The following is a 24,692-nucleotide window of genomic DNA, read 5'->3' on the forward strand; positions in this document are numbered from 1 at the left end:
ATATTTCATTTTGTCATATTTAATATTTATTAATTAATTCTCTTCTCATAATCTTTATATATAGTATACATAAATGATAGTTTAAAAAAAAACTGTTCCATTATCAACTAACAAATTTGCTTTCCATTCAAATTTCGTTATATATTAAATATATTTGTTTTTTTTTTAAATTTTGTGTTTCTTTTTTCTTTCATACAAAATTCGTTAAAGTAAAGGTAATAAAAAAAATTTGGAATTTTTTGTGGAAGTGTAAAATATAAGGTGATCGAATTTCCGTTTCCGTTTCCGACTGTTTTCATGATCAAATTTTGCCTAAACTAACTAGCTAAACTTAAGTTAATATTTAGGTGTGTTGTGTGTGTGTGTGTGTGTGTGCTGAACTGATATTTATATATGTGTGTAATCATGTGTGAGTGAAAGTTTACTAGTTAAAAACTAAGTTTATGGAGGGAGAAGATTGAAACAAGGACTCATTCTTGCCAGGTTTCGATTTGCTCCCTCCGGCGTTCTTCTTCTTATTCTTCTTTGGAGGCTGTACAGCGGGCGGTGGGCGTGGCGCCGCAATGCACAGCCCCCGCATAAACCCTAAAGTACGATCCTTAAATCCGATTTGTCATTTCATCCTTATTTCCATTTAACCAACACCAAGCGATTGCACAAAAAACCCGTTGTTGCTTACAACAAATTAAAAGAAAAAAAAAGCGTTAAGCTAAATAAACAGAAATAATAATGCAGTTTAATGTTATGAAATAGAAATCAATCAATCAAATTCAAACTCAAATTCGAATCCAGATTCAAGAGTAATTTTATCTTAAACACCAAACTAAGCCTTACACATTATACCATCGGATATATGTTTTTATATAGATATATAACTTTATGTTTTTTTTTAGTGTTTGTTCATTTAAGATCAGTACAATTGGTGGTATTGCCTTAAAGCTAAGATTAATGTAAGTTATATATTCAAAAAACTATATTTTCGCATTCGATTTTTCCAAAAGACGTTGGATATTGTTGGGCTTTGACTTCATTTATGAACAGCTTTAGTTTACGTTTCGTTTTTTTGTATGGATCCTAGCCTAGATTAATTGAATGTTTTGCCTCTTTGCAATGTGGTTTGTGATTAAATAATAAATATTTATGCGTATGGTTGGTGGTGTCTAAATATGTTATCCTTGATCATTTTTTTTCGCTTTTTTTTTGTTTTTTTTTTTAGTTTTGTTGAAGACAAATAAATGCAAACGTTTGCAGCTTGTTCGGTTGGTAGCTCTTAACATCTTACAGCTATATCTTTTATATATATATATTTTCTTGTAATATACCTATATTAGAGTGATAATCCAAAATCATGTGTGTTGCTCAAAGCATCTTCAAAACATCGCTAACTTTTTGACTAAGCAGCGGTTTTCCAAAAGAAATAGTAATTACCATAAAACGAAAATTCAAGATTAACTATAAACAAAAGGGCTCTAGTTTCAAGTGAGAGAGATTTGCACAGCAAAGTAAAAGGGGTAACGCGATACCGATACAATAGCCTACTAGATATAATAACTAATCCTAGGGCTAGGCAAAAATATACATATTAAGCATAATCTCCAAAAATTCCGTATCCTCTGCAAGGGGGGGTAAGGGCAGTTTTCAAAAAACTTCAAAGTCACAATACGTTGGATAACTTAAAAGGTTCACATTCTTAAATCTAAAATCCAGCCACTAATTATGGACTGGCATGGGCAGCTGGCCGAGCAGATTGTTGGCAAACTGCGAGTTGGTGAACTTAAAGTGCCGCTTGTCGTAGAACTTGAGCAGCGCCGGCGAGAACGGATGGTTGTTCTTCAGGTGCAAGTAGTGAACCTCCGGTTCGCAGGTGGTGTGGCCGCACTCCTCGCACACGTACATCTGTAAGAACAAATCACAGGTATTAGTTTTAAATGGATTATCGACTTAAAATAGGTTTAATCTGGCACTTACCTTGGCCCTGCGCTCCTTGTAGGCGTACTGATGCTGCACGCTGTGCACCTTCTGGCAGTGCGATTCCAGGGAGCAGCGCTGCGTGAAGCTCTTCTCGCACAGGTTGCACTTGTACGGCCGCACGCCCGTGTGGGTGCGCGTGTGCCGCTTGAGGTCGAAGGTGTCGTTGAATCCCTTGCCGCAGAAGGTGCACAAATAACGCTTGATGTCCGAGTGGCACTTCATGTGCCGATTGAGCAGGCGCTGCAGCGAAAAGGTCTTCATGCAGACACGGCAGACGAACTTATTGTTGCCGGAGGACGAGTCCTCGTTGGCTCCGCCGGATGATGAGCCCATGCAAAGGGCTTCGGCGGATCCGTGACTGCTGGCATTGCTGCTTGCACTGCTGTTGCTGTGGTGCTGATGCAGCTGCTGCTGCTGCTGTTGCTGCTGGAGGGATTGCTGCTGTTGCTGCTGCACCGATTGCTGCATACTCTGCTGTTGCTGTTGCTGCGGTGAACCTTGCTGCTGCTGCTGTTGCTGCTGCGAGTGGTGGCCATGCTTGCTGAGATCATCAATGCAATCGATGTTGCGTATTCGGTGATGGCCACCATGGGCATTCTCCACGGCCAGCGGGTTCTTAATGCCATGTCCGCCGTTCACAAATTCCAGCTGGAGATCTGGCGGCAAGCCCAACTATTGAAAAAATCATAAAATATTCATTAATGGGAGGTTACAACATTGGGGATTATTTTTCAGGGGAATCAAAAAAAATAAAACAATCACAGACGAACACAAACAACAGGTTACACAGACATGTTCGGGGTTGGCTCCTCGGAAGAATCGTCGGTAAATGTCAAGTGCGGATCTTAAATCCATCAAATTAACACCAATAACTTTTCAATGGACTGATGTGTCTCTCTTTCTTTTATGTTACATAGTAATTAAACATTTTAACTAGATAGTTATAAATGAACAAACTTCAAGAGTTTTATAGTGGTTTTTCAATAATAATTATACTTTTACAGATACTATTGCATACATCTTTTAAGCAAAAATTAGATATTGAACATGTTTTTTTAGAGATTAGATTGAAATAAATTCTCAGTCCATAAAAGAGTATTTGATGGCTAATCTATTGGTGACCACCTCTGTCCCATTTCCGACTCCTCTTCCGCACTTACGCGCCGCTGCAAGACTTTGCTCTCATTCAAAACGGAAACGGTGGGCGATGGCGCCAACAATCCCGCTGCAGTGGCCGCCGCCGCCGATGCCAACGATCGCAAGGTGGTGCGGTGCACCGTCTTGGTGGCCGGCACTTCTGGCGACGATTTCAGGGTGGATATCAGCGTGATCATGGTCGAGCCATAGGCCACCGCCTTGGCTCGTCCACGCAGCTTTCTGGCCGATGATGCTGCTGGTGGTGGTTGTGGACCCGGGGTTTCCGGGGCTTCCACAGGTGTCTCCGCCTCCAAGGCCAACTCCTCGGTTGCTATCTCGGTCACTTCTGGCTTGACTTCAGTGCATTGCTCTGGCTTGAGCAGCACATCCAGAGCCACCATCTCTACAAACTCAGTGTACCTGGTGGTCTTCATCAAGGTGATTTGTTTTCCCTGCTTTGGCTGCTGTGATTGGGCATTAGGCTGTTGATCTAATGGATTACTTACGCTTTGGATGAGTGGCTTGGTGTCCAGCAGGGCAGCTGCTGCCGCTGCGGCAGCATTTGCGTCCAAGAGTGGACTGTTGCTGCTGCCACCGCTGCTGTTGCTGCTGTTGGTGCCGCCGGAGCTGCTGCTGCTGCTCATCGGTCGCTGCAGATGAGCGGCGGCGGCGGCAGCCGCAGCAGCAGCAGCAGCCGCCGCAGCAGCCGCAGCTGCAGCAGCCGTTGGCGAGGGCAGCGACATGTTGCTGTTGTCATGACCATGGCCATGATGATGCGAGTGGTGTGACTGTTGTTGCTGCTGTTGCTGGTGGTGGAAATGATGTTGCTGCTGCTGCTGTTGCTGGTGATGTTGCTGCTGCTGCTGGGCATACATATTGTGCTGCTGGTAGGCAGCGGCATGTTGCTGCTGCTGTTGCTGCTGATGGTGCGACTGTTGCTGCTGGCTGAGCAATTGCTGCTGCTGCTGCGACATCATGGCAGCCTGCTGCTGATAGCCGCCGTGCTGCGGCTGCTGTTGCATCATCAGGCCACGCGTGGCATGCTGATACGAAGGCGGTGGTTGCTGCTGCACACCATGTTGCTGCTGCTGTACATTGTGCTGCTGTTGCACATTGTGCTGCTGCTGTTGGACATTATGCTGCTGCTGCTGTTGCTGCTGCACACTGTGCTGTTGGTGATGTGGATGCTGCTGCTGATTGCTGCTATTACGGGCCATGTTGTGGGTCAACTGCGTCAACAGATTCTCGTGCAGGGCATCCAGCTCGGATGTATTGGCATTGTGCTGCTCCACGGGCGTCACCGAATCCGGCGTCAGCGAGGGCGTGGACACCAGCTCAAAGTCCTGCCGCGGACTGGTGGACTCCTCATCGTCCACACAGCTCCGCTGCAGGAATGAGCTCAGGTCCACGGCATCGGACAGTTGCTCCAGCAGATGATCCGTCTGCGAACTCAACATCAGGGTGGCCGTAAACTGGAGAGGATCGACGGCACCGTTTGGACACTGACCCGAACTGGCCAAATCCGACATGATAGCATCCTCATAGGCGCTGGCATTGAACTGACCGGAACTGCCCATCGTTGCCTGGATTATGTTCTGCGCAAAGGTACCAATATCGATCTTCGCCTCATCGTACTCGATATCCGGCTCATCCTTCAGTATTATCCCGTAGGCTGAGGGATTGCCGCCGTAAAAGGGATGACCCATCATCGATGTTTGACCACCATTGTTGTTGTTATTGTTGTTGTTGTTGTTGTGATGATGATGATGATGGTGATTATGGAATTTGGAATTGGAGTCGTTATAGTTAGAAACACCGGCGAAGTTCAATAGATTATTACCGTCGAGATTATTGTTTGGACCACCAACACCGCCACAATTGATGTAACCATTGCCGCCGCCGCCACCACCACCACTATTTGCCGATGCGCCACCTGAGCCGGCTCCTCCAGCTCCGTTTCCAGAGCCACCTCCTCCTCCTACTCCACCTGCTCCTCCAGAACCAGCTGACATTATGTACGCTGCCGCTGCGGCGTTTTGCAGGAAATTCGCTGGATTCCCGTTGAAATGCGAGTGATTGGCGCCGGGACTTTGGCCCGTGTTATTGCTGGCCGTGCTCTGTTGGCCGCTCTTGAGGCTCTCGTAGAACGGAGGCAGTGCTCCCGTTGGCGGTGAATTGGGTCCGTAATTCCCTCGGCCGTCGCGACCGCCGCCCATGCCACCACCGCCTCCGGCACCAGATCCGGGTGAACCAGCACCGCTGCCCGAGTTCTGATTGCCACTGGATGAACCGCTACCGCTGTTCTGGCTGCCAAATCCAGATGATTGAAAGCCCTGACCGGCGGCACCGCTAGAACTGCTACTATTGCGTCCGTGTCCGGCGGCAGCAGCCAAAATACCAGGCAGCGAGCGCACCAATCGGGGATTTAGCCTTTGGGACTGGGCCAAGAGGACGCGGGCGGCCAAAATGGTACTCCTGCGTCGGGCTTCGCGCACCTGACGCGCTCTTTCCAGCCTCCGGGCGTTCAGCTCCTCATCGGAGTCGTACGAGGGACTACGCCGCTTCGGCACGTGATAATCGATGGGCTCCTGTTGCTCTGGGCCCAGTTGATCGAGGGGCGGCAGGAGGAATCCAGGCCGGCTGGCTTGCGGTGCCCTCTGAATCACCGAGCAGCGAACGGCGGGCGCCGGATCTCGCGGAGGCGGCGGACTGGGGCGCTGATCCGCTGGAGGCGGTGTGCTGCGCAGGCGCAGAGATATAGGCTTGATTACCGGCAATGGGGGCTTCTCGTCAACGATTAGCTTGCAGCCGCCATCCGAATCGGAATCGGAATCCGAGTCACTGTGCGGATGATTCGGTGGCGGTGGTGAAGCTGGCGAGGATTGGGCGAGGGCGTGTGTGAGGGTTAAGGATAAATCCTTTGGCTCCTGGGGATACTCTTTGCGTTGGGCCTGGGTTAAGACCACGCCGGTATTATAGAAACGGGGGCGTGGCGCCTCTACGCCCACATCCACTTCGTCGTCCTCCTCCTCCTCCGCCTCTGCCTCTGCCGCGGCCTCCACTTGCTTCTCCTCTTTGCTCTCTTCTTCTGCAACGACTACCGTCGCTTCTTCTTCCCGCTCCCCTCTCTTCTTTGCCTGCTCTTCTTCTTCTGTCTCTTCCTCTTCTTGCTGATTTTTTGGTATGCTAATTGGGGAATTTTCAATTGTGCAGTCTTTTGTGGCTAAAACGGAGGTGGTGGCTTTGCTAGTGTTAACCAAATTATCGCCCTTACCAGGCGCTATAGGGTTAACAATATTATTTTGTGCAGTTGCAGTAGTAGTGGTGGTGGTGCTATGTGGTGTCAAACGCTGCAGCAATTCGGCTGCAAAGTTTTCTGTAAAAAGGAAAAGAGAAAAAGAAAATGTTAATTAATAACAGGTGGATAAAAATACTTTAGTAAACTTGGCAAGAAAATGAGAACTTAATAGAACTTTCGAGAGCAAGCTAAAGAAGCAACGGAAAATCACCGAAAATGAGAGCAATTAAGAGTTCAAACTTTTTTTTCGATTTCTACGATCCGTTCGCTTGGGCGACTGCCGTTTAACTGTAAAAAGGAACAGATTTTCTATCGAATCGCGATCCTCCTTTTGTCTCGCATTCGTCAAAAAGTATCGAAGTGTGTAACTGTAATTGGCGCAGAGTTGTCTTGTGATCGAAAGATGGTGAAATATTTAATTTCAATAAATTGTAAAAAGCTAATTAAAAGTGGCATTAAATAAATAAATGCATTTAGAAGTTTAAGTTTACAAAATTTTACTTAAAATACAACAAACGTGCATTTGTAAGGTTTTTCTTAAAATGCTTTCTTTCTTCTTCTTTTTTCTCTTCCTTTTCCCACGCTTTTCTGAAAGCGTCCTCTGTCGTTCATTTTTCAAACTACCAATTTCGAAGGCGTCGTTTTCTGCTGCTGTTTATTATTTATTGACAATTAAATCAATTGCCATCGGTTAATTATGCCGATTCGCCAATTGCAAGTGCAAGTGCAAAGACAAAACGGGCAAAGACAAGGTTAGCCGCTAAAAGCCGTCTTGGCTTTAAATCAAAACAAGTGCAGCACAGCCAAAAGCAAGTAGAAAAAAACACCAACAACATTGCAAAGTGGTAAGTTATTGTTGTTGTTCCGATCAAGATCAAGGCTTTTTGTTTATGTACATATGTACGTACAATGTGGTTTGATAGCGTGGGTGTGTGTGTGTGTTGTTCTTGTTTTTCTAGGCCCTTTGCGAGTGTGTAATTGCATGTGTATGCACATGAGTGTGCAATTACACGAATGTGTGCAATTACAAATGCCAATCACGCATTCGCTATCTCGCTCTGTTGGTCATGGCCAACATTCGCAGTCGCTGCGCAGTCGACGCCGCATAAATTCTAACTGTCAAATGCGCACACATGCATGCACACTTTTTGCATACATACGTACATTGTTATCGATTATTTTGATTTCAAGGAATTAAAAACTTTAAAATTAAAAACAAAATAATACAAACTTTAACTTGACTTTAAAATAACAGAAACGTTATTTAGAATTTCTTTCGTTAATTTATTAAACTAAAAATGGCATCAGAGGTCAGTTAATCTTAAATCAAACTTGATTTTTTCATTCCAAGGCAAAAAAAAAGTATTCCAAATAAACAAAAAATTATAATATTTGTATATTTTTTACCACTGTTAAGTGCAAAATAATTGATCGATTGCCTTGCCGACTTAACGCATTTTCCCCACCCCCGCCCGCAAAATGCCTGGCATGCCATTTATGTTTTTTAATGGGTTAATAGACGGACAACGCCCACATTCTACACGCCCACCCTCTACATTTTACATGAGCTCTACATGTTACAAGTTTTACTCGATTGCTGGCCGTGTGTGCGTGTGTGTGAGTTCGCATTGCCATAGTTGTAATTTATTTTATTGTGTTAAGGTCAAGGCGAATTGTAAAATGTTTATAATTACACAAGCACACATAGAAAACATGTTTGAGCTTGAGTTTTTTCAAGTTGAAAATGAAATGCTAAAAAGGCGGCAAATGTTATTGTTTTTGCGTGTTTTTTTTTTGTTTTTTATCATTTTTGTGTGTTGCTGCCATGAGGAAATGAATTTCAATTGAAGTTGTATTGTACAATAAAAAAAATAAAACAAAGCAAAAACATTGACCTCGAGCCAACAGCAATTAAAACAAAGTGAGAAATAAAAAAAAAAGGAAAAACACTAAAACAATTAGAATTTTTCTAGCTAAAACAGAGATGGCAACACTTGGTGATTACCTTAGAATCTTTATCTCCATCTCGCTCTCGCAAACGCTACAGAGTTCAATGTACGTTTTATCCTTTACCGTAAATCGATTTGCATACTCGCGCCGTCCCTTTCGCACACGAGTGTGTGTGATGTGTGCTTGAACTTTTCAATTTAAATTTTATGCCCCACTGAAATCGGCGGCTTCCACCGATTTCGTCTAGCGCGAAATGAGTCGTAAAAGCACACAAAAAAATGACAAAAATAAAGAAGTAAAAAGTGAGCAAAAAATGATTTGGCAAATACGCAAGGCGTAGAAAAAGTACGAGTCCAAACAAAAAGAAAAATATCTGTGTGTACTTGTACACTGTGCAAAATTTAAATATATTCTTAAAGATGTTCTATTTTTGGAATTTTATTTATTCGTTATTATAAATAACTTATTCTTAATTTTCCTAAAGGAATTTATAAAAATGATCTAATTTCTATTGAATATAACTTTTTTTTAATGTTACCTCTTATTTTTTGTGCGTGTACTATACTATACTATAGATATGTAAATTGTGCATGACAATGCCGACAAAGCAATGCTTTTCGATCCGAACCGTTGAAGTTGTCGTATAGAATTCGTAATACATTTTTTTCTGTATTTTTCGCGCCCACTACGTACGAATGGATTTTTTTTTACGGGTTTGTCGCCTGCTAATTGGGTAGATGAACCCAGGTTTTCAGTATTCTGCGGGAATTTCCAGGTGATTTAAATGAAGTAGTCCCTTAAAGTGGGTGGGGATTTTTTCTATATGTTTAGTTTTGAGCAAATGTTTCTGAATCAAGTATTTTGGAATATGGTATTTGTGTTTACTTTTTGAGGAAGTATTTACAAATTGTATGTTTTATTTTAATTTTTATGCGGGTGTCACCAGAGTTTGATGGCAATAAGCTGTACTTTCCTTATAAAGATATAACCCTTTGGGCCATGGGCGTTCAACTTGTTGTCAATGGAAAATTACACAAAAAACCAGAATGAATTTATAAGTTATAGAAAAACAAGATATAATAGTTAACTAAATTATAATATTATAATACGTTTTTTGAAGAAAGTTATATAATTCTAGTTTTTTGAAGAGAAAGAGAGGGATGTTGTGGGAGAAAGAAAGATGGCGATGTTAGTCAAATTCCAAACGCATTCTGAGCTTATCGCATATTGAATTCCAGGCATGCACGGCAATTCGATGACGGCACACACCCACGCACACCACACACACACCGCACCCACCTGCCTCCCCCTTTTAGCCAGCCTTGTTTTATATTTCATTTTTTCGAGTGGTTCTGTGTGTCTAATTGCAAATGCCAAACACGTTGACAGAGGCGGCAACGTTTTCCAAGCAGCTCTGCCCATAAACAAATGTATATAAGTATAAATATCTGACTATATCTGAATATATATGTATATATAAGATAGCTAAACAATGAGTAGATCCAGAGACAACCTCTTGGATTCATTATGTTATTCATAATAATAACGCTGATCATCTAGCTGCAGCATATATTGACCTCAATATTAACAACATGCACCAGGTGCTGTTCTCTTGATTAGCTATTGTTCAAAAACATTTTGTAATGATTGAATCTGTTAGATAATTGCCATGGTTTATAGCGCAAAAAAGAAGAGTCCATATAATCTGTAAATCTCTGATAAAAATGTAATTAGTTGTGCATACAAATTGAAGATTGATTTTTTTGAAAGAGGTGTTCTAAGTAGGAATGTTTGTTTTTTCTTAGCATTAGAAATATGAAGCAATGGGGCCATGTCAGCCCTCCGTTGACCCATGAACCTTTGGCCAATCTGCGGCTGATGACCCACTTTAAATACGCATCGATCCAACCCAGCAGCCACCCATCGAAACTTTTGCTTTCGCAAAGCTAAAAAACGATTGCAACTGTCGAACGAAATTTAATAGAGCATGAAACTTGACAAAAAACGTTGACAAATGCGAAAAAAACAGAATGTGGACTTAAAAATGAGATGGAAATAAATGCGAAAATGGCTGGAAGTGTCATCGATTAGCCGACAGACAGCTAATCAATTCCCTGGTTAACTGACAAGTGCGTGTTCTGTTCCTTTTCAAATGTCCAGCAAAAAAAAAGAAAACATTTTAAAAATAAGAATAGAATAGCAGATGCAGAACCCTTGTCAAGAAAAAAAAGGGTGAAATAATACCAAAGGAAGCGCAGGAAGGAGCTTCCTGTGATCCTGCCAAATTGATGAATGCATCCGTTTGAAGGAAGAGGAAGTTCGAGCTTCTAACAGGTGCTTTTTGTCCTGTTTCGGGTTCTTTTACCGATCCTTTGCCCTTTTTTTTATGTGTGTTCTTTTATTTTTCGCTGACCAAATGACCTAATGTCCGCGCGCTTCCCCTACAAATTATGTAGTGTAGTGTAAAAGCCTAAACAGCGAACCCTTTTCATTTTTTTTTCGATTCCAGCCGATCCTGGCAGCATTTAGCAATTCTAATGCCAAAAGGACCCAAGTGTTGTGCCAACCCATTTGCAACACGATCCGATCCGATCGGATATTGTTTTTTTCTTTGCTCTCTCTTTTTTTTTTATTTGTGTGCCTGTATCACAAGATCAAGATCGCAGACCCTCGGGACAGTCTATAAATTTATGGGCTCCTTTTCTCGCTCCCCAAATGAATTTGTCTCTAACGCCCAATTTGGCTTTTGGGTTTATTTTTTTTAGGGTTTCTTCCGCTTCAGCTGCTGCTGTTGTTGTTGATAGTTCGATTTCTAAGGGCTTCCAAGGTCTTTATTAGGCCCTTCCGTCTCGGGTTACCCACTCATTTCATACCGCTGGCCGAAAAAAAAACTTAAAATGCATTAAGTGCCATGCAATTAAGTTTTATCGATCCTCGAAAATCTGCCCATCGCGATTGCCGCTTTGTTATATATTTATAAACATTACCTGTTGTGTCCGCTCCACATATGTATTAAGTATATGAATTATAAATTGCCGACGCGTTAACAAAATAATTTCGTTTAACTTAATTACATTTTTCATGCGCTTGCTTGGGCGATGGGTTCTTTTGAGTCTTTTTGATCATATTTTTGGGGGTTTTACCAGTTTGGCGCTTAAGTCTTTTGTTTTGGGATGTCTTTTTAAATTGGTTCGGTTAGGTTTTATAATAATACATTATATTTTTGTATTATTTTGGGCTTTTGTTGTTGTAAATAGGTATCAAGTTTGTTTCCTAAGTCTTTTGTTTATTTTGGGTATCATAATTTAATGAAGCTTAATTTCTTAAATAGTATTTTGGTATTATCCATTCTATCCAATGTTTTTTAAGATGTTTCCCCCTACCCTCAAACATTTAGTGTCTGTTTCTCCTGCTTCGTTTTCAAGGTCGAAATTGCAACGAATTATGGCCGCTGCTAAATGTTGGTTAAGCATTTAATGTTTTAGTGTGTGAGATATCGCTGTTCGTCATCATCAGCGTTGGCAACCACTCAGGGCCTCCGACTTGAAGCGTCTTAAATTGCAAACCACATGGATATGGTCCGAGTGCTCAGGCAGCAGCATTTTCTACACAGAACGAAAATATGCTAAAGAATGCCAAGGAAATGTACCATATAATACACATAAAAATAGATATAGGTTGAGACCATTTAACTATTTTATTAGTAAATTTAATCTATAAGTTATTTAGTGTGTAAGCTTTAATCAAATTTTCCAAGAAGTGCAGTTTAATGTGTTTTTTTAGTGTTCTTAACTTTAATTCGGGGTGTTCTATACATATTTTTGTGGTTGATAATATTTTCATTTATTTTTTTGCACTTAGAACCTTATCTATATTTTTTTAAGTGTAGCCTACACAGTTACAAACAAGCTGTGCTGACATGTGCTACGTTTTGTGCAGCTGCTAATTACAGTTGCTTTTATTTATTCGCTGCCAGTATGCATTTGTTGCTGTTGTTGCTACTGCTGCTGTTCTAATGCAGCTTTTATGTATTTTTCAATTTGTTGTTAGCTTTTTTGTTTTTATTTTTGGTATTAATGTCAATGCTAACCTTGCTCTCTTTCATTTGACTCGTTTACATTGCAATTTGTGCTGTTATTTAGTCGCTTAGACTTGAACTAAATGTGACACTGACAAATGCCAAATATGCTGCGCAAACAGATGGGCAAACAGGTGATTAAACTGGCCAGAAAGTTGGAAAACTGGGTCTAAACCGGTCAATTAAACTGGGAATTTATAGCGAAAAGACATATCTTATCGAAGATAGATATATAGATTTTATAACATAAATATAAATATAAATTTATAGTTCTTATAACTTTAATATTTAGTTAATAATAGATAGTATATGAAGCAACTTTATACATATTACACAACTTAGTAACATTCACAATTTTCCCTTTCAATAACTAAACCATCCCCAACTAAAAAACCCCACTTGACCACATTTAACCCAACTTTACAAACAAATCGAGGACGCACTAAACAAAAGTGCAACAAACTGTTTAACAATAATAATGAAAAAGAAGCTAAAACAAAAAAATATGTTTGTTTGCACACTCGCTAGCTATCTTCTTTTGTTTTTTTTTGTTGTTTGTACATTTGAATGGGGCAAAGTTTTAACGCAATTGCGTTAAATGATTTGTAAGCCAATGCGGCAAAAAAAAAAAAACAAAAAAAAATAGAGGAGGCTGCACCCTGTTGTTTTTGTTGTCACTGTAAAATGTTAATGAGGCAGGCACGAACTGTGAACGGAAAATCGCTTTTCAGTTCTATCTATATACATATATGCCTAGAAATACGTGTATCTATTTTTTTGAACAAATCTTGGGGTAATCAGTATTCTCTTTTGAGAGTGTTGAGTTGAATAAAAATTAGACAGAAGCGGTTTTAAAATAATATACTTTCAAAACCTAGTTCTAGAAAATTTTTAAACTTTCTTATTGAAGTTATTAAGGTGGGTAAAATTTTTTAATGAGAATAAGCTTATTTTTAATTTTTTGGTATAACAAGCTCTCATATCACCTGAAATATTTTATAATATATTTGTAAGTGCCTTAACATTTTTAAATTTTAAACATTTATGATTAAAAACCTTAGATATTCATAAAAAGTAGAGCATAAGTCATATGTGGCTCTATTGGCTGTAACAATTAGCACATGCACATGGCCAGCCTTCGATGCTGTTTTGGTTTTTGTTTCGATTTTTTTTTTCAGTTAGTCAGTCGATTATTTAGTCCGTCCGTCAGTCAAACAGTTGTTCAATTCAAGCGACTGCAATTGCATGGTTTTAGTAGCTATTTAGCATGCTTCTTTGTGCAACTGACACACACAACGCAAAATTTAGGTCAACGCATATAATATATTCATTCTAAAAACGCTTCTCAATTGGCAACTGTTCGTTCGTGTGAGTTCTGTCTATATCAATATTTATACTTGTATTGGTCAGTTCCACAACAGAGTGGCAACAAAAAAAATAGAGGAAAAAATAGCAAACATTTAGTTGACAAGCTCATTTGCAGCGTATGAATATAATGACTAGAGAACAATAACAGAAAAACAAAAAAGCGAAACAACCTAACGGAAATTCATCAAATACAATACAAAAAGGTCCAATAAAGTCGTTGATATATAGTTTGAGCGTAAAATGTAGTGAGTAATCAGTCAAGTAACTAGTTCTTTCAGGGGTTCACTTTTTAGCCTTCGAAACAGGTGGCTTTTAATTAATTGCAGGCACTTGTTAATGAGACAAGTGATGAACCTTTTAAGAAACTAGTTTCGGGATCACTTTACCTTTATATTCCGCTTAATTAAGCGATGTGTTTTTCCTTAAGCCTGTTTTTTTTTTGGCAGGGATATATTGTTATTAAGTTTATTTTTAATTTCAAGCTGGTTGACCTCATTATTTTTATTTTGGAACTAAATAACCAAATAACCTTCATTTTTGTTATATTTTTAAAGATATAATATCTGTTGAAGAATCGTTTTTGGGTTTGGTTATAAGAAAAAAAATACTTATGATATTGTTCTTCATATATAATATTAATCTATTTAGGAAAAAGAACAATTATTTTTGAAGATTTTTAGTCCAATTAAATGGATTGATGACACATCAAATTTAAAAAGTTATTTATACTTTAATCCTTTGATATTTTTAATGGCTTCTGTAGATTTCGTTGTATTTCCCACCTTCCTGTATTTAGTTTTTTTCCCAACTTTTTCGACCGCATCTGGTTGACCTTGCCATACCGTTATATAGGCCCCCGATTACAACATAATATCATCATCTGATCATCTGTCAACGGCAACCAGCACGTTGAAATTTTAGCAAAGGCAACTAAACAAAGGCATGAACAAAAAAAATCAATAATGATGATGAGCACCGACGAACGACTTGCTCAACTCTTGCTCTCAATATCTCAATATTTATTGCTAAACGCGAACGGAGAGTGAAAAACCAAAAAGAAGCGCTCTGGCTTGTTTTAACTGTAAACATATAACAAAACTTTTTTTTTTTGTTTTTGTTTTTGCTTTCCAGGAGTTGGGTGACCCACATTTGCATACAGAAAAATCGAAACCGAAACAAGTTAAGAGGGGAAATACAACAGCAACGAAAGATTATGTTAAGCAAACACCCACTTACAACACTCATCTGCATCTTCTCCCCCATTTTTTGTTCGGATTTTTTTTTGTCTTTTTCGGATTTTGTTACAAATATGAAATTATGCGTATAAATTTTATTTTGGGTCTGAAAAATGAAATGAGCCAAAACCGCAACAACAAAAAAAAAGTGGTTGCTGTTGTTGCTGCTGCTGTAAATGCCGCTCTGTTCATTATGACGTAACTGCTGCTTTGATTACGGACCCGGTGTTAATACAGTTAAAGCGGCCTAACCTTGAAAACCGGTAGATTTTTTTCTTTATTTGGTTTTATTTTTTTTTTATTCAATATCAAGTGTGTCCCACTGTTGTGTGTGTGTGTGTGTGTGTGCATATCATTTATTACTTGGCTTTTATTTATAGTTTTGTTGTTGTTCTTGTTGACTCGGTGCATGGTCTGCTGTCTGATTATTATTATTATTATTACTACTATTACTACTACTTGTAGTATTTTTTTTAGTATTATTTGATTTTTGTTTGTTGGTATTTTTCACTTGCACTTTAACACCAAACAAAAGACTTAGGCAACGAACTTGATATTGAAATATTTGACATTTGTCAATAAATCGATATGTGAGTGTGCGAAGTGACCATAAATAACCATTTTATATATGGTAATTGAATTTCTGTAAACTAAGTTAGCTTTTTAAATCGAAAACGTAAATAAAAAATGAAGTTAAATCCAACAAAAAACAATTTTGTTCTTAAGTACTGAACATATTCTAACTCTTCCTATATATCAACACCACAAATTCCACCAAGTTGTCAAACAAACAACAGGTACCATTTAATTCATATTGCTACCCACTCGAAAGCGATAATATGTGGGTGCGATAAAGATGCATTTGTGCAGAGTGGAACAGAGAGCAAAAAGAGCGTTCATCGCATATGGCATCTCAACAAAAAGTTGCATACGAATATAAAAGATACAAAAACCAAACAAACATGCAGGCATGCATTACATACATAAAGATATGTATATATATATATACAGATACATAAGTCTTTTCAGGTCAGGGTTGACTTGTGACTGACTAAATGAATGAATGAATGACTGCATGAAACTGCATTTAGCTCTGCGATTGTCTCTCTTTTCCTCGCACGACTAACTAAAGCATTGACAACTCGTACTATATAGTAGTCGGTAAGGCCCCTCCAAACCCCCGATATCTGCCCTCCCGATCCGCGATATACCATATGCGTTAAGCACATTGCATTGGAGGCTGAGGCTGCACCTCTGAACTGGTTTTTTCCCCAGCTTTCGGCTTGACAAACGCAACCATTGACAAACTTATCAAGCTCACACTCAGTTGCTCATATATTTATATACAACCTATGTATCTATATATATATAAAGTCAACGTACATATATAGATCTTCTTCTCCTTTTTTTTTTTTTGGCAGATATGTGAAATTTTTATCGACATTTCGATTTTTGGTCGCTTAAAAGAAATTTCATCAGAGACACAAAACCTTTGTCTCATTCGGAAATTGTGCAATTTACGCAGCTCATCTGCCGCAAGCCGAAAGTATCACCAAATAGCCCCCCATTATTCAATTATGCTCGAAAAAAACCTATAGATTTGTGAAATTTCTCGGCCATTCCGTTTCGTTTTTGGTAGTTTTACCCGGAGAGATTTGCATAAAATTGAAATTTGTGTGTCGATTTTAATGGCTGCAAAATGTGGTCACCGTATTTCGCATTTTCGGGGAAATGGAAATTCAGGTTATACTTTTTTTTAAAGATATAATACAAACAAGATTGAGCAAAATTCCTTTCTAAATTTTATTTATAAAGATTTTTTATTAGCCTAACTTTGCAGTGAATTATTCGCACAAATTGTTAGTAGTATTTTATTTTCCAATGCAAAGATCTTTGGAATTTTTTTAAATTATGCCAAACTCAATTAAATTGAATCCAAGACCTTAAGGCGGAAATTAATTTGCATACAATCAATAAATAAATCATGTTTTTCCTACAAGGGTTTGTAGCTTTTAAAGTCGACCATTCAAAGCCCATTACTGCAAAATGTTAACTATTTAAGCCAGATTTAATTAGAAATCATGTTAGATAAATTCGCACACTTGAAAATGATTTGCCATTGGAATATATCTATATAGTTAGCTATCGAATTACACCCCCAACTCTCCTCATAATTTGTGCTTTTTTTGCACATGTTTATTTTTGGTTAGAGCAAATAAAAAACCGTTTCGCTGCCTCTCGCGCCTTTTGTGGTTTTTGGCCGGGCCGAAACGTGTTTTTTTTTTTTTTGGTTTTTTCGTCGATCTTCTGCCAACAAAAACGCAAATATTTCACAAAAAAACAGTTAACTTTTTGTTTTTGCTGTTGTTAACATCAAACGAGAATGAAAACGAGTTCTATATTAATTGTGGCCTGTGCTTTTGCTGCTTTGATTACAAATGTTATAAAAACGTGTTTAAAACAATAAAGAAACAAATCGAGAAAAAGGTAGTAAAAATACACAAAAATATATCAAACGAAACAAGTTTCCCCGTTTTGGGCTGCATAAAAGTTGATAATAATAATGTATTTTTTTTGGCAAATTATAAGAAATACGCAGCTGAAGCGATTTACAAGTTATTGACACTTGTGCGATTGCAGCAAAAAGAGAGGAGAAACAATCAAAAAATAATAATAAAATTAAAAGTGAGACGAAAATTGCAAATATTTTTGGCAATTTATTTGTTTTGTCTGCGGTTCTGATGAGCTGATTTTATTATGGAAAAAATCCAGATCTTGAACGGGAAAAAAGCATATATATTAAAGTACAAATTGCATAAATATGAAATATTTTAGGTATTTATGTAGGCATTTGAAAATATATTTTTGGAATTTTTATTTTTAATTTAGCATATTTAATAAACGATTTAATCGAGTTTTATTTAAATTTCTATGGACATTTTTTAGACGTAAATGCTTAATGGTTTGTTCTTATTGTTTATTTTTTCGTTGGGTGTTTTTTCCACTCCCTTTTGACTACTTCCATTGATCTTATCACTGCCTATCCATATCAAAAGGTAATTCCATTAGAAATAGTTGCAGCCCATGGAAAAATAATGCATTTTCATGGCAGAACAAAGGGAGATAGATAGATGTTTTGGAAGAGGGAGTGGGAGGGGGAGAGGGCGAGAGGTACAAAGACAAAGAAAATACACGCACCATCATCATCATCATTATTGCGCTGATCATTGCTCATGATCAAGAATATATATAAATACATATATATCTTTCCGCTGCCTTTCCTTCTTTCTTCGTTCTTTTGTTCTTCTTCAACGCTCCTTCTTATTCGTCTTGTTCTTCTTCAACTGCATACCAAAAAGAGGCAAAGGAAACAAAAAAAAAAAGAAAGAAAAACACCCAGCAAAGGCGAACAAAAAAACTTGCTTCCTTTTTTTTCAAATGTATATTCTACGTTCTTTTTGCTCTCTTCTTCTTTTGCTCGCGCTGCTGCTGCTTCTTCTTCTCGCTTGGCAGCACTTGAGACCTGTTTTTTAAGTCTCTCCCTCTCTCTCTCTCTTTCTCTTACTCCCTGTGTTTCTCTCCCCCGTTTCCTTTGTGCTGTGTGTTCTTGTTTGTTGATTCACTGCACAAATAAATCTCGGCTTTGAAATGTTATCGAGGTGTGCAGGATTCGGATTCTCTGCTTGCCCTTTTTCGCCTTCCTCTCTCTCTCTCTCTCTCTTCTTTCCGATTGTCAAATATCGTTTTTGGTTGCGAGATTAAAAAAACCCTCCGCACAGGTAGTTCCACACACACACCCATACATAGTGCATTGTTTTATCAGTCTTTCAGCAGGTAAAACTAATGCCAAAAAAGTTATATACACACATACATATAAGGGAAAAGGAAAAGAAAAAACAAACGAGGCAAAAAAGAACGCATTTTTAGTGCCTATTGGAGAAATCAAGTTCGCTGCCTCAGTCTTTCGATTACAATCGAAAATGGGGTTGCCAAATATGTTTGGGTAAATAAAATGGACAAAAAAAAAAATATATATATTTTATTAAATCATTTCTGAAATTTGTAAACTAGAAATCTAACGTTTCTTATTTCCTTATAGGAATATGATTAGTATTTTAATTTTTCCCAATAGGCATGTATTTTACTATATTTTAAATTGTTTTGTGACTCTTTTAATCGGTTATCTCAGACATTATTACATATTATTTTTTTTTGTTGGATAACTTCCCTATTTAATATAATTTGATGTTCTTTCTTGTATTTTCAATAAGAGTTGATAAGTACCAATCATTAATTTTTATTTTTTGTATACCTCCATGGGGCTTGAAATAGTATTTCTCTTTAAAGCGTTACCATAATGGTTAAATTTAACTAGAGCTACATTTGTTTCGCATTCCTAAAGAGCTCAGAACATTTACATAGCCCATACAGTTTTTAATATCAAATGAGCAGGGGTAACCAATATGAGGCTTGATTAATCAATGCAGAAAGGTTTCTCATCAGTTCATATTCCATTTACATATGTTTAATCAAGTGGAGATGCCCATCTCAAATTCCAATTAGTTGAAGATCTAAGAGTGAGTCGGTGAATCGGTGAATCGGCTGGGGGATCAAGCGCTTAATTGAATAAACAATAGAATTGATTTGATTTCCAAAGAAAATCTCAGCGCCTGAGCACTCGCACTGGCACTATGAAGTAATGGGTTTTGGGTTTTGTTTTCTTTTTCTTTTTGCATTTACCATTTACCTCATTTACCACTTGACTTTTGCTTTTGACTCGTCGTCGTCTGTATTTTTTTTTAGTGAGACGGTGAGTGTTGTTTGCCGAGGGTTCGCTGAACTTGTCTCTGGAGAAGGGTCGCGAGGTCTTTAAGGGAACCTTTCGCTAACTTCCGCTCGAGGATTGCAACATCTGCGTGTAAGCAGTGTGTTTGCAATTGTACTTGCAGTTCTAACAGCTGCAGAATTTGCATGGATCGCTCTCCATTTTTTCTGTTTTTTCTGTTTTTGGAAATTTCTTTATCTTTCGATCGGTCGATCAATGAATTTCCTTTCGGTTATTTATTGACTTTTACTAGCGGGGCTAAAAGGAGAAATTGGCGGCATAAAGAGATCGCTGGCTGGAGATAGTGCAAAATGTAACAGGAAGTTATGCTCATAACTTCCAGCTGTGTAGGGCTACAAATAAGAAACTAGGAGGAATTCTTGCCCATATATGCATGAAGTTCAGTTTTCAGTTTGGTTTTCTCGGGCATCTTTGCCTCGCTTTTTGCTTGCATTTTTTTTTTCCTTCAGCAATGTTCATCTCCTCCAAGGCCCTTTAGCATTTCACAAGCTCAAGTTCTTTTGCCTTTTCTGCTGGCTCCTCTGGTGGGTTTCTTCTCCCCAAGTCTTCATTTCGACTGGTTCTACAAGTTTTATTATGGCCAGTTGCCTTGACTTTGCTTAGGCCAAATGGCAGACGACGTGCCTACAATGCACCCCACCCAACGTCCTCATCCTCCTTTTCCTTTTCCTTTTTCCTCCTCCCCAACTGAACTTGGCTCCCATGATCATCATGATCATCATCTTAGTCATTGTGTGTAGTTGGAACTTTAGCGCAAGTCTAGGCTGCAAAACCAAACAAAAAACAACAGAAATAAAAGAGTTCTTTTTCTGCTCCACACTCTTTTCGCTTCTTTGGGGTTTGGCTTTGGCTTTGGCATCGGCTCTTCATCTTGTGGCAAAACTTGTACTTTTGCTCGTTGGTCGAGAGGAGATTTTGTGTTGTGTTGCTTAGCTGTCTTTTAGTACTTTGTACTTTGCTAGTTATATAATTTTTTTCTTTCGTTCTTGCCTCAGTTTGGTGTATGAGTGTGCGCTCAAGTGTGTGAAGTTCTTGGCCATGGGCACAGCCCACTAGAGGCAAGAAAAACACGAACCGTAAGCGGTAATTGAACAAAAAGTGAGCAGGCAGTGTGACCAGAGGGCTTTTTGAAATCAGAGCAGCAAGGGGATAGAAAAAGGGTAAGGGACTAACGCCTAACTAAAGACAAAACTTATCAAGAGCGGAGGTTTATAACGAATAGTTCTAGAATATAAATATTTATAAATATAATCCAAGGTGATCTAAAAGTCTCCAAAGTAGTAAATAAAGCGAAACCATCTAGAGATATTTTATATCACTAGTTATTTAAGCTTTACTAGAAGATACACCAAGAAGTCCAATAAGTTTTTTCACAAAGACAACTATTAATCAAAACTACTTCCCCTAAGCAGTTTATACGAGTATCATCAACTATTATATAATCGTTTTTGCAATTTTCCTTCGAGTATATAAGGTTCTGAAGCGATTTCCCTTCAAATAGCTTCTATTACAATATCCGCAGAAATCATAAAAATTATACAGCGGAAGCGTTCATAATACATTTTTAAGTGGATAGGCGATAGAGAAGACGAAGGTAACTTGGGCTGCGAAAAACCGGGAGGAACCAAGAACGCAACGTGTTATTTAATTTAATAAATGTATATAACACTCTACGCGCTCCATGGAAATAATAAGTATATAAATATATACGAGCTATAACCATGAAAAATAATGCCCGTGTAAGGGGGCAAAATTATGAGGCTGCGTGTGAGAGACGATTCTGTTGAAGTGAAGCCGAGTTATGGTTGGAAATAAATATAGATATAATTAAGGCCAGACAAAGGGCAGTTAAAAGAGCTTAGAAATAGAAGACTTGAGCGATAAACGCCGAAAAAACGTAGAACGAAATTCACTTTCAAATAAAATCGAAACGAACTTAATTAATAAAACCAGCCCAAGAATCGAAGAAAGTTCTTCTCGCCTAATCATTTATGAAAATTTAAAACCTTTAACCTAAGACCACCGCCTAAGTCGAAAATCGAAATGACTTAATAAGCATGCTGGGCGATTATATAACAAAAAAACAGAAACAGAAAACAGAAATAAATAAAAAGAAAACTGAAAAGAGAACAGAGACTGGAGAACTTTGGGCTTTTGGCCAACAAGTAAATGAAACGAAATAAAAACGCTTACGAAATTCAATGAAAGTGATTGATGTCGAAGTAAACTCCTAGCTCCGCTTGGGAGAATGGAAGATAGACAGTTCAGATATAGATACAAAGATACAAAGATACTTTGGGGACGAGTTCGTCATGGTGTGGGCGAAAAAAAAAAACAAAACCCAAGAAAACAACAAAAGCTGCCCAAAAGTGAAGCTTGAAGTTTGAAAAGATTTCCAGGCAATAGATTGCCGATTTGCCAACGGCGAAAAAAAGACTGACTGACAGATTTGTAGCAATTATTTATCTGAGTAAATTAAAATTCTTTGCTTTGTTCTTTGACTTATTTTTTCCAAAAAAACTTCCAAACTAATAAACAGAACGCATATATATATGGTTTCTAGAACATTAATGTCGTTGTTGCCAAAACAAATAAATAAAGCTAAAGACAACGGGAATTTAAATGTTTATTGATATGTGAAATTAGTAAAAACTGATGGTAAAAATGAATGGAGGACAAAGAAATTCATTTGTTTTAAAACCAACAAGTTTAATATCAAGAGTATATCTTTTGAAAAAACAAAACTTTGTTGAATCTAATGAAGATATTTTGAAGATTTATTCGGCCTTATATTTTGGAAGATAACATTGTAAAATATCACTTTAAGAACTTTTCTTGAAGTATGCGTTTCAAAACCAATTGCCAATAAATGCTCAATGTTACCTATTCTAAGAAAGTTCTATTAATTGAGTCGAGGAAATTCTGGGATTTTTTGCAGGGATTCTAAACTTACCATTTTGAACTTGGCCCGTGGCGCGTTCGACTTCCAATTCTGCAGGATATTGTGATTGATTGGGGTTTGCATTTTGATTTAGGCTTTGATTGAGCTGATCGAGACTGTGGCGCGATTGTCCGAAGTAGTGGCGACGGTGGTGGAATCTTTTGCGAGTGAGGCTCAGTGGCTGTTGATCCGCATCGGGCACCTGTCCGAGCACCTGTTGTTGCCCTTGACCTTGCGGTTCCGGCGGTGGTGGTTGGGCGGTGGGCGTGGGCGAGGGGCCGCTGCCACTCCCACTCGGACTCGGACTGAGGGGCGGCACCAGGCGTTCATCATCCTGATTTTTGTGCTGCAGCAAGTTCTGCGATTCAAGCAAACGCTGTTGCTGCTGATGCAGGCGATTTTTGATCAGGAAAATCTTCGGCATGATGGATTATCGAATGATTGGCGATTGACGATTGACGATTAACGATAAGCGGTTAGCGATTTACGATCGATCAAACGAAACGCGACGGCGACACGCGACGAATTTAAGGAGGCGGCGTATTTTTTTGATTTGGATTTTTTTTTTTTAGTATTGGGTGGACGAGGGACAGTCACAGTGGGTCCGAAATAAACAAAACACTAATCCAATTGTGTGTGTATGTTTGTTCGCCGCTCGTCCACTGTGGTAAAAAAAAAAATTGTTTAATTTCAGTTTTGATTTTGTCATGAGCCGAGCTCAAGTCAACTTTTGTTTGGCCCTCTTCATGTCTTTAGCCAGTTTTTCGGTTTTCTAAGTCAAAATAGTCAATTGGAAATTTTGGATTTTGTTTGGGGGTTTGCTTTTTGATTTTATATTATTTTTGTTCTGGGCACTTGAAAAAAATGTTTTTGAAAATATTGCCCTTCAGCAGGGTTTCTTGAGTTTTAGAAAATCTTTTTTAGCAAACTGTGTTTTTTCCACAGTTTTCAAAAAATCTTGTTGAGAAATTGATATTTTTCTCCAGTTATTTTGGGTTCTCAAACACTTTGTAGGTTCTTGGTTTTTACTTTTCGGGACACTTGTAAAAAATATTACTAAAAAAAAAATTTGTTTGTGTTTGGTTTTGATGTTTTTAAAAATATCATATATTGTATGATGCACAACACAGTGTTTTCGTATTTGAATATTGTATATTTGATGTGTGTTTTGTAGTTTGCTTTGGTTTTTGGGTTTCGCCCAGGTGAGTTGAAGCGAAAACACGTGCATTCACAACGCCGGCTCGCCACTTACTGTATTCGAGGCAGTCAGTTAGGCCAAACCAAAGTCAACCGATCGATCTCGCCGCTACAACAAACTCAGTTAGACGGCGAATTTAAAACACCGTAAGTCGAGAGAGCAAGCGACACTGAGAGAGAGAGCGAAACTTCGCTTTCGTATGAGTCAGAAAATAACGAGATATTCGCCGCTACTCAGGTGAGAAAAAAGCGGCGAAACGGCGAAGCGAGCGCACCTGTGTGAGAGAGAGTGAGAGTGTTTTGTGTGCGTTGCTGTTGTCTTTGCCTTTGCCTCTGCCTCATTTCGCTCACATAACGTTTCTCATGCAGTTTCTCGCTCTCTCCATCCCTCTCTGTCCCTCTCTTTCTTGCCTCAGAGTCAAGGTAGTGATCATAATGATGATCACGATCATGATCAAGATTCTTCGCCTTGGCCATTTGCCGGTTGAGATGGTTTTTACTCGATCCGGAGAGCTGTACTTATTGTACTTAGAGTTTGGGTTGATCGGAAAACTAATTTAAGATTTGAAATAATCATTTTTCAAATTTAAATTTCTGACTTATGAGGTATTACATATCATTTCTTTGCTTCAACTTTTTTTTTAAATTTTATAACGAAGGTTTTTGTTAAA

The 24,692-nt window shown here is 38.6% G+C and overlaps 1 protein-coding gene and 1 long non-coding RNA gene across 8 annotated transcripts in view; one reads left to right on the forward strand and one right to left on the reverse strand.

Moving 5' to 3' along the window:
• Window positions 1–714: 714 nt before the first annotated feature.
• Window positions 715–24,058, reverse strand: ovo (transcriptional regulator ovo). Of its 7 annotated transcripts, none has more exons than XM_036820674.3 (6): window positions 22,837–24,056; window positions 4,949–6,484; window positions 3,615–4,780; window positions 3,132–3,560; window positions 1,969–2,643; window positions 715–1,896 (listed from the first exon to the last, which is right to left on the reverse strand). In XM_036820674.3, the coding sequence occupies exons 1-6, from the start codon at window positions 23,246–23,248 to the stop codon at window positions 1,711–1,713; spliced, it is 4,404 nt and encodes a 1,467-aa protein (XP_036676569.2). In that variant the 5' UTR covers window positions 23,249–24,056; the 3' UTR covers window positions 715–1,710. The 7 variants fall into 7 exon arrangements, with proteins under 7 accessions (XP_036676569.2, XP_036676568.2, XP_036676567.2 ...); XM_036820673.3 differs by having other exon boundaries at window positions 3,132–3,569; XM_036820672.3 differs by having other exon boundaries at window positions 3,132–3,572.
• Window positions 6,959–24,692, forward strand: part of LOC108016861 (uncharacterized) — an 88,615-nt gene continuing 70,881 nt past the window's right edge. Inside the window, exon 1 of the long non-coding RNA XR_011604769.1 lies at window positions 6,959–7,251. This is a non-coding gene — a long non-coding RNA (uncharacterized lncRNA). The remainder of the gene's footprint in view (window positions 7,252–24,692) is intronic.

The sequence above is a fragment of the Drosophila suzukii genome, chromosome X, assembly GCF_043229965.1.
Source record: "Drosophila suzukii chromosome X, CBGP_Dsuzu_IsoJpt1.0, whole genome shotgun sequence".
Taxonomy (NCBI): Eukaryota; Metazoa; Arthropoda; class Insecta; order Diptera; family Drosophilidae; genus Drosophila; species Drosophila suzukii.

What these genes read in the sequence shown, in the direction of transcription:
- ovo (XM_017083833.4), bottom strand. Translation starts at nt 23,248, where the DNA reads ATGCCGAAGATTTTCCTGATCAAAAATCGCCTGCATCAGCAGCAACAG. An exon ending in GCAAAGTCTTGCAGCGGCGC is followed by an intron (nt 2,644 to 3,131) that starts GTAAGTGCGGAA and finishes TTTTTTCAATAG; the next exon opens with TTGGGCTTGCCGCCAGATCT. An exon ending in ACAAGGAGCGCAGGGCCAAG is followed by an intron (nt 1,897 to 1,968) that starts GTAAGTGCCAGA and finishes TTGTTCTTACAG; the next exon opens with ATGTACGTGTGCGAGGAGTG.